This window comes from Chrysemys picta, chromosome 4 (genome assembly GCF_011386835.1).
Source record: "Chrysemys picta bellii isolate R12L10 chromosome 4, ASM1138683v2, whole genome shotgun sequence".
In the NCBI taxonomy this organism is placed as follows: domain Eukaryota; kingdom Metazoa; phylum Chordata; order Testudines; family Emydidae; genus Chrysemys; species Chrysemys picta.
The window spans coordinates 86,570,788-86,586,913 of NC_088794.1; the positions used below are offsets into that span (position 1 = coordinate 86,570,788).

A 16,126-nucleotide genomic window follows, 5' to 3' on the forward strand; every position below is an offset into this window, starting at 1 on the left:
ACCTGTTTTGCTGTTTGTCTTATACCCACCTTCGGAGCTGCCATTGTGAAAAGCAGTTTTTCAGTGCTGTTTTTCCCAGAACTCCTATCCTTCCCCTGACTGACTACAATCATGAAGTCATCCCGACAGCCTCCAAAGGTCAGCACAGATGGGTATGCATAAGATAGCTTTAAGTGCTGCAGACAATGGAGAGAAAGTTCAATCGGCAACTAGATTCTTTTAAAAGGAAAAAAGTCTCCCCAAAGAGTGCTCTTATTTGCCTAGGCAACATCAGATTCCCAAAAATGAAAACAGCTGTAAGCAGCTCTGCTGTGCTGAATAGAATGTAGACATACTGTTAATTGTCCAAATTTACGCCCCTGTTTGGGGTTTAGCTTTATTGGTAATTCAGATAACAAAGAAACATCTCAGCTAAGCTTGATCCCCGTGTTAGGCTGTTCCTAAGATTTCCCTGCAAGCCCAGTGCCTAGCTGCCTCTGAGAGAGACAGTCCAACCGTTCTAATAGCCAGGTTGGAATTAACAAATTGCATCTGCCACTCTGACTTAGCAGTAATGACCCTGTATCTTTATGCAGGGTTCAAATACAGAAAACCTTTTCCATCTCTAACTTCTGTGTGTCAAATCCTGGTCCCATTTGAAGTCAATAGAAGTTTACCATTGATTTTAGTGTGGCCAGGATTTTACTCCATGAGTCTAGATTGTGGGAATGTGCTTCTGCAGGCATGAAGTTATTTTTCTCAATCAACATGTTTCACCATACCATAGTGTTGTAATCCAGTATGCTAATGCCATCTTCATTCACAGCTATCCAAACTGGATAATCTTCCAAGGGAGAAGGCAGGACAGGCTAGGGAAATAAGAAATAATTTACATAGACATTTCTACAGCTTCACAAAAATAAGATATTTCCACCATATTTCTTGGGTATTGAGGACAAGCTGGCGGGGAACTGAGATTCCTGTACATTAGTTAGCCCGACTGAATTTATTTAACTTGCAATAGCTACTTCATCATTGCATATCTTGTAGAACTGATCCCAGTGATTGATATAATCCTGTTTATGAGAATAGTTCACCTCCATGGTTTTAATATCTGTTTTCTTTTAAAAATTAAACTAAGTCAGCATACTGAAAACTGAATGTAATGCTGGTCCAAGGTGCCAGTTTGACAGTCATATTCTATACAGGTTCTTATGTTGTTTCCATCACCATGGGGTCTGACGCTGACATCCTTTGTTCTTCCACAGAACAGGAACACTGCAGGTGTCCCTACATTATCCTTCTGCCAGCGTGCTTCAATCCTGTCCTCAGGTAACAGGGTACTGCAGCTCAGTGTACTAGGCCAACATTGCCAAGAGGCCAATTAGTGCCAGTTGTGGGGGTACCCTAAGAACTAGACTCAGATTACCAATGCATTTTACATAGGCCATCAGGAAGCAATGATCACTGTCAAACAAGGCTATATCTGAGCCAGTGATTTAGATGAGAAAAACTCTCTAGCCCAGGGGTCTCAAACTCAAATGACCACAAGGGCCACATGAGGACTACTGTATTGGCCCGAGGGCCACATCACTGACACACACACCCTCGGCCCCGCCCCCACTTCTTCACCTCCTCCCCTGAGCGCGTGGCTCCCTGCTCCTCTCCCCTCCCTCCTGGAAAGTGCTAAGTGCCACCAAGAGTAATGCACCTCACTCAAAGGACAAAACACGCACTTAGTTAGATTTACTTCTGTTAAAGCCTCCCCACTGCACTGGGTGCACCACCACTCCACCCCTGCTCTGCCTCTTCCAGGGGTGGCAGGTTTGTAGAAATTTTGGTGGTGCCCAGAACCTGCCCCCCCGAAACTGCGCCCCCACCTGCCTAGGGCTCTGGGTGCTGGGTGCAGGCTCCGGGCTGGGGCAGGGGGTGGGGGTGCAGGCTCTGGGATGGAGTTTGGGGATAGGAGGGGGTGCAGGGGTGAGGGCTGGGGATGAGGGGTTTGGGGCATTGGAGAGGCTCAGAACTAAGGCAGAAGGGAAGGGGAAGGGCAGCCTGCCCTGGCCATAGTGGAGGGGGGCACTAGGACCCTGTGGCAACAGGTGATGCCAGAAGCCGGCATGAGCTGCAGGCTCCAGCAAGTGAGCCCGGGGGACACTTGGGGGAGACGTGTGGGTGTGGCAGGCAGGGCTGGGGGAGAGACCCAGCCCCAAATACTGGGGAGCAGCGAGCAGGGAGCTTAGCTGCCATATAAAATAACTCAGCGGGGGGAGGGGGAACTTGGCAGGCCGCAGGGAAGAGCTCCGCGGGCCGCATGCAGGCCGCGTGTTTGAGACCCCTGCTCTAGCCTATTACCAGTCCCGTGAGCCATCCAGTGCCTCCACAGTAATTTCCCATATACAGTATTTATAACATGCCAGAAATACTGGGGGAGGTAGCAAATCTATCTCCATCAGAGAATTCCAGCTAAAGGGACAATGGTGTTAGCAATTTATTTTGTGTGAGACCCCCTCCAAGATGTGTTACTGAGCCTTGACATGGACTAAGGCTATCCAGGGACTAGAGTTCCCTGAGAAGGAAACGCCATGCTCTAAATTAAGCAACTCTGAGAACTGCTAATGATTTGACGTGAATCATGCTCATGTGTGAAGGTTTTTATCTCATCAGAATGAAGTCTGTTTTATCAAAGACAATTCAGATTGTTTGGTAAACACAGGAGACACTGTGTTGTGCATTATTGTTATGGCTAATGCCATTGCTTCTCATGGGACTCTATGCCATGTTATTGTTATGGCTAATTCATAGTTCTGGCAGTGTAACTCTCAGAAAGGTGTCAAATAGATTGTTCTTTGCACTCTAGATGGAATTATTGTATCTTCTGCTTTTCAACCTCACTGACTCCAAATGCTGGTGATCTTTCCTGCTTTTACTGGTGACAGCCACTGAGTTTAAGGAAGCCTGCATGCTCTCTGAACTTGAAGAAAACTTCCAGTTCAACATCAGAGGGGTAGTCCTGTTAGTCTGGATCTGTAAAAAGCGACAAAGAGTCCTGTGGCACCTTACAGACTAACAGACATATTGGAGCATAAGCTTTCTTCGTTAGACGCATGTAGTGGAAATTTCCAGAGGCATGGGTATTCACCCAGGAAAGCTTATGCTCCAATAAGTCTGTTAGTTTATAAGGTGCCACAGGACTCTTTGTCGCTTTTTACAGTTCAACTGCACAGAAGGGCAGTACTTTTACTTTAAGATTTTATTTCAGAAAGTCAAGTACTTTGATCACAAAGCAAGAGACAAAAGGATCACAACTACTGTCTGCAATTAAGGGCATGTCTACACTCTGGAGCCTATACTGGCATGGTAGGTCGGCATGGGGTTTTTCTGTCGGTGTAGGAACATCACCTCCCTTATTTTTCCTCCCTTGGTATCCTGCTGTTAATTGATTTGTCTCGTTAGACTGACCTCGCACTTGGTAAGGCAACTCACATCTTTTCATGTATTTATATGTGATCCTGTATTTTCCACTCCATGCATCTGATGAAATGGGTTCTAGCCCACGAAAGCTTATGTCCAAATAAGCTTTGTTAGTCTCTAAGGTGCCACAAGGACTCCTCGTTGTTTTTTCCCTTAACAAATTTAGTTGTATTGACAGAAGCCCTCTTCCACTGACCTAGCTGTGTATACACAGGGTTTTATGTTGGCATGGCTGTTTCAGTCAGGGCTGTGGTTTTTTGCACACTCCTGACACAGCTATGCCAATATAACTTTCCTGTGTAGACCTGGCCTTAGGGTATGTCTACCCTGCAGGCAGGAGGTCTGATTGCTGCACATGTAGACATAGCCAAGCTAGCTCGCTGAAAATAGCAGTGAAGCTGTGGGAGCACTAGCTAGCCGTTCTAGTATAAGCCTGCCTTGGACCCTGGGTACCAGTCTGGGTGCCGAGCCCATGCTGCCAGCTGTGCTGCTGCAGCTTCACTGCTATTTTTAGCCAGCTAGCTTGATCAGAACTAGCTCAGGTATGTCTACACATGTAGCAGTCCCACCTCACAACTGCAGTGTAAACATAGTCTACTACACCCTCCCACATTAGGGTAAGTCTCTAAGTTTAGGATGGTTGAAAGGGTAGAACAAACTACTGGAAGCCAGGACTCCTGGCTGTGCCACTGATGTTCTTCTTGGAAAGTGAACTTAGCCAATCTGTGCTTCAATTTCTCTATTTATACAATAGGGATAGTAATACTGTTTAGGGTTACCATTTGTCCTGATTCCCCCGGACATGTCCGGCTTTTCTCAGTTAAAAATAGGGTCTGGGGGGAATTTGTAAATGTCCGGACTTCCCCCCCATGCAGAGTGTGCGCGGCTGACAGGGCAGCCGGCTGGATGGTGCCACTTGCTTGGGGCTCTGGCGGCCAGAGAGAGCCCCTCCTCTGCTTCCCCCTCCTTTCCCCTGCAGCTGAGATCACTCCCTTCCTCTCTCCCTCTCCCTCACCCTCCATGCATTCGCAGCCAGCCGGCCGCAACGGGCCTCCAGCAGTCTGGAGCTCCTCCCCCTGCCCAGCACGCCGCTCCGCAGCACTCTGCGAGGACAGGAACCGAGCTATGCACTCCATGGGGGAGCGTGGCAGCGTGTCAGGCTGCGCGTGGAGCCCGACATGCTGTTCTGAGCAGCACGGTAAGGGGGCCAGGGGGTCGGAGAAGGGGCAGGGAGGTTCTGGAGGGGGCAGTCAAGAGACAGGGAGCAAGGGGAGGGTTGGATGGGTCGGGAGTTCGGGGTGGGGCTGTCTGGGGGTTGGCGGTGTAAGGTTTTGGGCAGTCAGGGTACAGGTAGGGGGTAGGATCCTAGGGTGGCAGTTAGGGGACAAGGAACAGGGAGGCTTAGGTAGGTTCTGGAGGGAAGTTAGGAGCAGGGGTCCCAGGAGGGGGCAGTCAGGGGACAGGGAGCAGAAGGGTTTAGATGGGTCGGGAATTCTGGGGGGCCGGGGGGCTGTCAGGGGGTGGGGAGTTGTTGGATGGGGTGTGGGAGTCCCTGGTGTCTGTCTGGAGGTAGGGGTGTGGATAAGGGTTGGGGCAGTCAGGGGACAGGTAGGGGATAGGGTTCTAGGGGCCAGTTAGGATGGGAGGAGGGTCTCAGGAGGGGGCAGTCAGGGGACAAGAAGCAGGGAGGCTTAGGTAGGGGGTGGAGTCCTGGGGGGCAGTTAGGTAGGGTTACCATACATCCGGTTTTTCCCAGACGTGTCCAGCTTTTTGGTCCTCAAATCCCTGTCCGGGGGGAATTGCCAAAAAGCCGAACATGTCCGGGAAAATAGCTTTGCCGGCATCCCTGCCCCAGTCCCCTGCTTACCTTGCGGCTCCCGCAGGCTGCGAGCTGCAGGCGGATTCCCCTGCGGCGGCTGCTGCTGCTCCCCCCAGACACCTCAGCTCTGTGTAGCTGAAGAGCCGAGCTGCCCGAGCGCTACCGGCTTCACGGTTTGCCGGGCAGCCCCCAGACCTCCAGACCCTGCACCCCTGGCCAGGCACTTCCCCTCCTGGGCTCCTGCTGCGCTGGGGAAGCGCCCGGCCGGGGGCAGGGTCAGGAGGTCTGGGGGCTGCCCGGCAAACTATGAAGCCGGTAGCGCTCGGGCAGCTGTTTCACGGCTGGGAGGGAGGAGGGGGAATGCGGGGCGCAGCCGGGGCCCCGTGGAGTGTCCTCTTTTTTTAATGAGGAAATATGGTAACCCTAATACTGTTTACCTTTCTCACATAAGAATAGGGATTGTTACACAGTGCTACCTACAGAACTGAAACATGTGTAAATGGAGAGAACCAGTCACTAGCTACAGGGTATGATTTATAGAGGTTTTTTCCCCACTAGTAGGTACTTAAGGAATATTATTTTTTAAACTGTGTTTGCTCTTGTCATCAAGGGCACAGTATTGATCCATAAGGGTTTGTCTACACAAACACACAGTTTGCAGCAAGCTGGCATGTAAATCTGCCCTGCATTAGCCTGCTGCGTACTAAGTGTCCGTCCGTGTAGAACAGGGGTGGGCAAAGTTTTTGGCCCGAGGGCCACATTGGGGTTGCAAAACTGTATGGAGGGCCAAGTAGGGAAGGCTGTACCTCCCCAAACAGCCTAGCCCCTGCCCCCTATCCAACCCCTCCCACTTCCCACCCCCGACTGCCCCACTCAGAACCCCCGACCCATCCAACCTCCCTTGCTCCTTGTCCCCTAACCACCCCCTCCTGGGACCCCCCGCCCCCAGGACTCCACACCCTAGCCAACCTCCCCCTGCTCCCAGTCCCCTGACTGCTCTGACCCCTATCCACACCCCCACCCCTTGTCAGGCCTCCCGGGACCCCATACCTATCTAACCCTCCCTGTTCCCCGCCCCCGACAGGCCTCCCTGGGACTCCTTCGCTTATCCAATTGTCCCCCGTCCCCTAACCGCCCCCCAGAACCTCCGCCCCATCCAATCGCCCCCTGCTCCCTGTCCCTTGACTGCCCCCGGGACCTCCGCCCCTTATCCAACCCCCTGGACCCGGCCCCCTTACCATGCCGCTCAGAGCAGCGTGTCTGGCAGCCGTGCCACCCGCCATCAGCAGGAGCGCGCAACCCCACCGCCCAGAGCGCTGCCCACCCGGCGGCGTGGCTGTGGGGGAAGGGGAGACAGCCTCCACAGCTGGGAGCTCACGGGCCAGGCAGGACGGTCCCATGGGCCGGATGTGGCCCGCAGGCCATAGTTTGCCCACCTCTGGTGTAGACCTTACTGCTGCCCACTAGGGAACTTTTATGGTGTCGCAGCAGGGTTCATGTAGACAATTAGTGCCTGGCAGGCTAGTGGAGGGGAGTTTTACACTCCAGCCTGCCACAAACTACGTGTTTGGTAGACAAATTCTGACTCCCAAGAGCTTTAGTGTGTAATTTGTGGCACTCTAGCAACCCCTAGTGTCTCTACAACATATTTGTCTTCTCTATTCAGCAAGAAGCCGCCTGTGATTACCTTCGCAGCAAATACCTTGGCTCCAAAGAGAGGCCATTTCCGGGCCACTGTCAAATAAATTCTAATGCATTCTAGTGGAGAGCATCCCTGCAGCACCATCCACTTTGTAGCCAGCCTGTCAGCCAACCGCCTGTGGAAATCCAAGTTACATTATAACATTTGCTCATGTCTTCAAATAACTTACTGTAAAAATAACATTACATTTATACAGTGTTTTTCAACCTGAAGGGCTGGAAGTGTCTTTTAAACTACTGTAGGCAGAGCTGGTAGCACCGCCTATTATTTAGGTTGCCCAAGACACCCTATCATAAGATCTTATTCAGTTGTTTATAAGATTGTCAGACTTCAAACCATTTGGGCTGAAGTTTTCCATACTGGGCATCTGCTTCAAACTGAATCTTTTAGGAAACTTTTAGCCAAACGGTTCAGTCATCTAGGAGGAGGCGACTAAGGGGAAAATACATTATCTCATCCAGGTTAAAAAAAATCTGGTGACCTTTTCTTTTGAAAGCTCCAGCAACCCCATGCTTTGGAGCAGGGATTTGAAATTTGGCAGGGGAGTGGCCTCTGTGTTAAGGCTCTGCCTTTTCACATCTCCATGAAATCTACCTAGATTTGGTCAAGTCATAAATACATGCTCCAAGACTTCTTCAATTTTAGTCACTAAACGCTCCAAAGATTCCATCCTCAGTGAGCATGCTCGAGTATCTCACAACTCCAAAGTGTAACCAGGCTGCACATGCGCCATCCTCACAGAACAAGTGAGTGTGCTCCATACCTTCACAGCTCCTGTGACCAAAGTGTGCATGTGCCATCCTCACCGAGCCACTGAGCATGCTCTAGGCCAGGACCAGACTTTTCCTGTAATTGCTGCTTCAGGGTGCTCTGAGCCAGGATGGAGCTGAGCACTGGAAATGAGAGCAGGGAAACTGTTTCTCCTGTCCTCTCAATGACTCCCCTGCTGATGCCCAGGCAGTGTGGAGGAGGAAGCTGTCATATTTGAATATAGAGGAGACAAAAGCAATGCCAGAGGGGAAGGAAAGGATTTGATTGGGACAAGGAGTGTGATGAGGGGGAAGGAGATAAACTGTGACATGGGGCTAGAAGAAGGATGACTAGGACTGGCTGGGCATTTGAGCAAGGAGACTGGGATTGGATGGAGGCAAGGGAAGCTGGAATTTGTTGGGCAAGGAGACTAAGACTAGAAGCCAGGGGGAGATTGGGACTCAGTAAAGGAAACGGAGCAGATGACTTGGAGCCAGTTGGCTGGGGAAGGGGCACAGATTGAAAAAGGAGTTTGGGGGACTGTGACTGGCTGGATAAGGAATGTGGGACTAGGAACCAGTATTTGGGGGAAGAACGGAGCAGGGGGAGGAGAGAGATATCTGAGAAGTAGTTGGAGTGCAGGGGGAGAACTAGGACTGTTTGGGTAAAGAGACTGGAATGAGCTAGGGAGAGGGTAAACTGGGCAATGAGCTGGGGGGGTAGGGAGGGGAAGTAGAGATCAGAAGTAGATCCTGGGGATGAGACTGAAACTGGGAGCCAGATGGAGGGAAGATGGGAAATGGGAACTGGGACTGGCTGGGCAAGGAGACTGAGATTGGGAGTCAGGGGGAGATTGGAACTTGAAGAGTGAGCCTGGAGGGGGAAACTAGAACCTTCTGTGCAAGGAGACAGGGTCTGGGATGAGAAGCCTGAGGAATATAGACTGGCACAGGGTAGGCAAGGAGGATAGGACTGGGACAAGGAGACGGGGTGGGGAAAAGACAGGACTGGGCTAGGGACAGATTGGAAGGGATGAGGCAGAAGGAGTCAAGCTTGTGGGAGAACAGGCAGAAGTCTCTGCCCGCTAGAGAACACTCCCTTCCAGAGGCTAGAATGGAAACCAAGGATTCTGAGTCTCACCATTCCCCTGCTGTCAGCAAATATCTGTGATAACCACTGGTAAAGGGTGTGTCTCAGCCTCCTCAAGTGCTGGTCCTATAGGATGACACCTACTGTTGCTAACAGTTACTCTGTTAGCTCCAGTGGCAGAGGTCTGTGCTGTGGATCTAAAGGTTCTAACCCTGCTGATGAACCATGTGGGTGTCAATATGATGCTGGATGATGAAATTTCTATATATTCAGTTTGGTTTATTTAAAACCTAGGAAATTACACATTGAAAAACGACATTAGAAGAACATTATTAAGGTTGCAAAGTCAAGCACTCAAAAGTCAGGAGATGCCAGAATTAAGGTTGTCTGTGCAACCTTAATTTGGCCCCCTTGTGCATATTCAGTATAATACGATCTTTAATTATATGACAGTATTTTTTCCACAGGACCCCTCCCTTATTCAGTGCAGAGGAAGGAACTGCTGTGGGCATTGATCAGGATTTTGTAGTGAAGGAGGCTGATGTCTGTAGGAATCCTGTGTCTTTTGTTGCAGAAATTGGAAGATCTATGGCAGTGGTGGGCAACCTGTGGCCCAAGGGCCACACGCGGCCCGTCAGGGTAATCCACTGGCAGGCCACCAGACAGTTTGTTTACATTTGGACAGCCACCCGCAGCTCCCAGTGGCTGCAGTTTGCCAATGGGAGTGCGGGAAGCGGTGGCCAGCATATCCCTGTGGCCCGCATCGCTTCCTGCAGCTCCCTTTGGCTGGGAACAGTGAACCACGGCCACTGGGAGCTGCAGGCGGGATGCAAATGTAAACAAACTGTTTGGTGGCCTGCCAGCATATTACCCTGATGAGCCAGGTTGCTCACTACTGATCTATGGTGAATGAGGTAGGGAGAAAGGATGATCTCATAGTTTAAGGCAGTTGCCCTGGACAACTGGATTCTATCTCTGCCTCTTCCACAGAGTTCCTGTGTGAATATTAATTGTTATTATTACTTTATTTATTATTATAGCAGCACCTAGGAGCTCCTATCATGGACCAGGACCCCACTGTTCTTGGGAGCTGTACAAACAGAACACAAAGAGTCCCTGTGCCTGGTCAGCTAACTTCAGTTAGGTTTAAGGGCATTTGGGCCTGTGGCCTGGTGAGTCAGAGCTAGAAAACTGCAGGAAGCAGGTGCAGTGGACTGCCAAAGTCCCCTCAGAGGGAAAGCAGTGGAGACTGAGTGATAAATGGGAAAAATCCCCTGGGAATAAAAATCCCAGGGTGATCTGAAGAACTGTAATCTATAAACATAATATGTTTTTTAATTTAATATAAATTAAGCTGTTTGCTGTCAAATTTTAAAGAACAATCAATCTACTGACCTGGTGGAAGTCACTAGCTAAGCACCTGGAACCAAAGTTTGTTGAGGTGCTAACCCAGCTTTTGACAACCTTCTGCAGGTACAGCAAGAATATTTCCTTTATTTCGGTTTGTTCAATGAGTTCAGTTCAATGACTCTTTCATTGAAAGTTACAAAACTGACTGGAAGTTGGAAAAAGCAGGAAAGCTTATTTTCCTCTTCCAATCTATGAATAAAATCTAACTCTGAGAGGATGAGCTCTATTAATTCTAAAATCTTAAGGGACATGGTGACCAACAATCAGTTCAATTCACTAATTACAGACAATAGTTTTTGTTTAATAAATCAGTTGGTTTTAAATGCAAAACATATTTTGATAAATTTACTTTTTTCTTCTGTATCCAGCCCATTTAAGATTGTTTATTAGTTAAATAAACTTATTTTAAAATGCTGTTTTTGTGCATTTAATTGAATTTAAATTTCCATCAAAAAGCAGCTTGACACAAATCACAAGTATAAAAATTAATTTAGTAAATCAGAAATGCAAAATTCCCCATTTCCTAACATAATAAAGTAAAAATTAAGAATCTGAATAAGTGTATGTTAAGCTATGTAGTTGCTTAAATAAACATGTATAGTTGTATCCTGGTTAGCAAAAAGAATCGGGATGTATGGGGTGGCCAGGGAGGGGTAGTACCTCTGATGGGGGGGGGACTTGTCGTACCCTTTGGGGGTAGTCCATCCACTTTGGTCCCCACCTGTCACTCAGCTCTCACCTGTGGCTCCAAGTAGCTGTAGCATGCGCAGCGGCCACACCCCGGGCAACGGCTTCGACAGGCCGGCCAAACCAGGTGAGTGTAACTGATGGGATTCAAACCCTCAGTGAATTTGTGATATGCCTACCCTGCATGCGACGTCAGCTCCGGCGGATTGGGTGAAAGAGATCACTAAGATCCAACGGCCAAGAAGACGGTTCTGCAACGCTTTGTAGAAAGCGAAGGACTTGACGAGGCACAAAAAATATCAAGGCCATCCACTGCAACCAGAGAAGTTACAGTCATGATGATTTTTCATACCATTGGTGTCTGTCTTCTAAGGTCGAGAGAGTGGGATTGCTCCCGTGCAACGGCTCTACCACTCAAAAGCTTTCACGCACAGGTTCTGTGCAAATCAAACATCATCATACTACCCAAGTCCTGCGGCGATGGGGGAGGGGCAAAGCGACAGGTGGAGGTTATCACTGGGAGTCATAGTCCCAATCCTGCACGCAGGCGGCCTGTGGATAGGTGGTCGTCCAGCTCTGTATTTGGGGCAGCAGAGTTGCCCGGCAGCATCCCAGGCGTCTGAGCAGCCCTCTTCAGGACAGCACTGCTCACCCTAGTAAGGGAGGGGCCTAGAAAAGGTGGCCTAAAAATTGCCTGCCCTACAACAACTGGCCAGCAAGCCGCGGCTGGCAGTTCAACCCAATCTGTGGCCGAAACCAAAAGAAAAATTTGAGAAAACTTACCATTGGTGTATGGAATGTTCGTACCCTCATGGATCGAGAAGCTGTTGCAAGACCTGAGAGAAGGACACCTCTCATTGCTCAAGAACTAGTCTGTTATAACATCGATATAGTGGCATTAAGTGAAACAAGATTGCCTGGGGAAGGTTTCTTGAGTGTACCAGGAGGTGGTTACATCTTCTTCTGGAAGGGTAAGACTGAGACAGAGGACAGAATACACGGAGTTGGTCTGGCAATAAAAACCTTATTGATGCATCAACTCCCAGACCTTCCAGTGGGTATCAATGAAAGATTGCTGAAGCTGCGCTTCCCACTAAATGCCAAACGTCATGTCACCATCATCAGTGCATATGCACCCACCTTAACATGCTCTGACAACTCAAAGGAACAATTCTATGAAGATCTCGACAGACTGATCAAGGCCACACCTGTAACAGATAAACTACTCCTACTTGGAGATTTCAATGCCCGAGTCGGGGCTGACAGCGAGAACTGGAAAGGAGTAATTGGGCCACATGGTGTAGGCAAAATTAACAGTAATGTACTACTTCTTTTGAGTCTTTGTTCTGAAAATGACCTGACCATTACCAACACTCTGTTCCGACAAGCGGACAAATACGAAACGACGTGGATGCACCCTAGGTCCAAACAGTGGCATCTGATAGATTATTCCATTGTTAGAAGGCGAGACATCCGAGACGTACTGATTACCAGAGTAATGCGAGGCACAGAGTGCTGGACAGATCACAGATTAGTCAGGATGTCTCTTCAACTCTACATCGTTCCTTCTTGGCACAAACGCCCTAAGCATGTGCGACCTGCTTTCAATATAGCCAAACTGAAGGATGCTCAATGTTTCAACAAATTCCAGAAGAGTCTTGATGACAAACTGACATCCCACGGACAACTGATTGGTACTGTAACCGAAAAGTGCGACCAGTTCAAGCAGATAGTGACTGACACAGCAATAACATCTCTTGGACCAAAGAAAAGAACACATCAGGATTGGTTTGATGAGAACCAAGAAGAAATATGCTCAGCATTGGAAGTAAAGAGAAAAGCCTTTATCGAATGGCAGAATGACCCCTCCTCAGTCTCTAAATGGGACCATTTCAAGTACCTTCAGAGCAAAACACAGAAAGACCTCCGTCAGATACAAGACAACTGGTGGGAGAGCAAAGCCAAAGAAATTGAGCACTATGCTGAGACCCACAACTTAAAGAGGTTCTTTAGTGCTATTAAGACTGTCTATGGACCCTTTAAACCAAGGACCACCCCATTGCTCTCATTAGACAACACAATGCTGATTAAAGATAAAGAAGGCATCAACAAAAGATGGCGAGAACACTTTAGCAACCTTCTCAATAGACCATCAACCGTGAATAATAATGTCCTTAATGAAATTCCACAACAACCTGCTCTGACAGATCTTGACTTTCCGCCCACTATAGATGAGATTAAGAAAGCTGTTAGCCAGATGAGTTCAGGGAAAGCTCCTGGAAAAGATGGGATACCAGCAGAGATATATAAAGCAGCAGGTCCAGCAGCACTAGCAGCATTCCACAGCGTGATCATCAACATCTGGGAGGATGAAGACATACCACAGGACCTTCGTGATGCTACTGTTGTCTCTCTTTTCAAGAACAAAGGCAACAAAGCAGAATGTGGAAACTAGAGGCATATCCCTCCTCTCTGTTGGAGGGAAGATCATCGCCCGCATCATCTTGAACCGCCTAATAGCCAGTATTTCCGAGGCAAATCTACCTGAAAGTCAATGTGGTTTTCGACCTGGCTGGAGCACAGTCGACATGGTGTTTGCTGTCAGACAAATACAAGAGAAGTGCATTGAACAGAACATGCACCTGTATGCTGTCTTCATAGATCTGACAAAGGCATTTGATACCGTCAACAGGGAAGCCCTTTGGACCATTCTAACACGACTTGGCTGCCCAAGAAAATTTGTCCAGATTATACGCCTTTTTCATGACAGCATGACAGGCGAAGTATTGTCTGATGGAGCCACATCAGCCCCCTTTAACATCACCAACGGTGTGAAACAAGGATGTGTTCTCGCTCCTGTCCTATTTAACCTGTTCTTTGCATGTGTCCTTAACCGTGCACTGAAAGATCTGGACCAAGGTATATACTTGAAATACCGGCACGGTGGTTCACTTTTTGACCTCCGTCGCCTGAATGCAAAGACTCAGTCAGTGCAGAAACTCCTTCTTGAGGCACTCTTTGCTAATGACTGTGCCCTCATGGCTCACACTGAAAATGATTTTCAGCACATTGTCAACAAGTTTGCAGAGGCCTCGCAACTTTTCGGACTATCAGCCTCGGAAAGACAGAAGTTCTCCATCAACCTGCACCTGAATCAAATGCTTCTGTCCCGAGTATCTCCATCGACGGCACTCAGCTGAAAGTAGTGGAGAACTTTAAATATCTGGGTAGTGTCATATACAGTGATGGATCACTGGATAATGAGATCAATGCACGAATATCCAAAGCAAGCCAGGCACTTGGCTGTCTGCGTGTCAAAGTTTTAAATCACCACAACATCCGGATGTTAACAAAACTGCTTGTGTACAGAGCTGTTGTTCTTTCATCTCTTTTGTACGGGTGCGAAACATGGACACTATATAGGCGTCACATCAAGCAGCTCGAAGTATTGCACATGCGCTGCCTCCACAACATCATGAAGATCCGCTGGCAAGACAAAGTGCCCAATCTCGAGGTCCTCGAGAGAGCCCAGATGACAAGCATCAAAATGATGATCATGAAGTCACAGCTACATTGGACCGGTCATGTCAGCCGCCTGGATGCCAACAGAATCCCCCGCCAGCTTCTGTATGGTGAGCTCTCCCAGGGCATTCGGCATATAGGTCGTCCATGGAAACGTTACAAGGACACCATCAAAGCCAATCTGCAGTACAGCAGTATCAAACCTAGGGACCTTGAGGACGCCGCCAGCGACAGAACACAGTGGCATGCAACAGTCAGAAATACCTGCATCACCTTTGAGGAAGACCGCTGCCGGTGTCTACAAGAGGCATACGAACGACGTCAGAGAGATCAGCAGCGCACAATCCACTGACCGCGAACTTCCCATGCACCATGTGCAGCAAAATGTGCACCTCTAGAATTGGCTTGTACAGTCACCAAAGGACACACCATAAGACCAACAACTGATGATCTGCACAGATTTGTCATCATCGGATTTGATGGACTACCAAGAAAGAAGAAAGCAAAAAGAATCACCAAATTTAGTGTAAAGGCTATATTTAGTTACAAATCAACGTTTGATTAGTTATCAACCAATCAGAATCAATCTTTCTTTAGGAAAGTAACTGAAGTATAAATGCAAAACAAGATTAAAATTTTTGATTTAAATCAAAGTTTTCTGGTTCCTAATTTAAATCACTTTCATTTAAATCAGTCCACCTTGGAAGAAATTAACAATTCTGTCTTCGGAACAGGATTTGAATAGTGAGCAGTAAATGTGGCCTGGGGCCACACATTGAAAATGTGGAGAAAATAAAATATTGAGTAGCTGCTCATTGATTGTGCACTGAATGAGGCAGGGATCCTGTAGGGAGGAATAGTATGCAATAATGTAACTAAAGACTGTATCATAATGCATATGCACCAGGGGGCTCAACTAAGACAACCTTAATTCTGGCATTTTCTAACTGTTGAGTGCTTGACTTTGCAACCTTAATAATGTTCTTTTAACTGTCTGTCTAAAATATAGGATTCACTTCACCCGCCACAGAAGTTCAGCCCCCTCTGTAACAAAAGCACAACAGTTTAGCAGAGCAGCGCAATATTGCACAGCAGTTCAGGATAGGGAGTGATGGAGAATGGAAACAGTGGAAAGAGTTCAAGGAGGAAAGTGTAATTACCCAAATGTAGAGTCTCAGAGGATCTATATTGGAAGCTCCCACACCTTAACTGAAGGGGTGATGTTGTTGAATTTTTAACAAAGGCTTCCTTTTTTCAAAATGTTAGTCAGTGAAGTTAGTGATTTGGTAGGATCCTATGCCATGGTTGTGCAGGAGATAAAGAAGTTCTTTGCTTCCACATTATTATTGTATTGTGATAGTTCCTAGGAGCCCCAGTCACTGACCAGAACCCCATTGTGCTAGAAACTGTGCAACAGTATCTGCAAAATCTCAAATAGTAGCTTTCTTCCATGTGGTAGAAGCCTGTCTAACCCAGGCTGTCTTCTCCCAAGGAGAGGTGCGTACCTTAGTACCATCATCAATCATCATCATCAGTCACTTCACAATTAGACTGTGGTAATGTTTTCCATATGGGGCTACAACTTAAGTCAACTTGGAAACTGCAGCTGGTGCAGAGGGCCATAGACTCTTTGTTAAGCAGCATGTCTTGCTATGAGAATATGAAATCTCCACCAGTTCATTCCCAGGTGGAGT

At 48.1% G+C, this 16,126-nt stretch overlaps 1 protein-coding gene across 7 annotated transcripts in view; it reads right to left on the minus strand.

Annotated features, from left to right (window-relative positions):
* The window catches only part of PLEKHH1 (pleckstrin homology, MyTH4 and FERM domain containing H1), a 95,851-nt gene that overhangs the window by 4,870 nt on the left and 74,855 nt on the right, over nt 1-16,126 (minus strand). For 4 of the 7 annotated variants that reach the window (XM_065592913.1, XM_065592911.1, XM_065592912.1 and 1 more), the window contains 3 exons: nt 6,960-7,089; nt 762-848; nt 30-176 (listed from right to left, as the gene is read on the minus strand). In XM_065592913.1, the coding sequence (XP_065448985.1) occupies nt 30-176; nt 762-848; nt 6,960-7,089 (364 nt within the window). The remainder of the gene's footprint in view (nt 1-29; nt 177-761; nt 849-6,959; nt 7,090-16,126) is intronic. The other 3 variants (XM_065592910.1, XM_065592915.1, XM_065592914.1) reach the window with 3 other exon arrangements.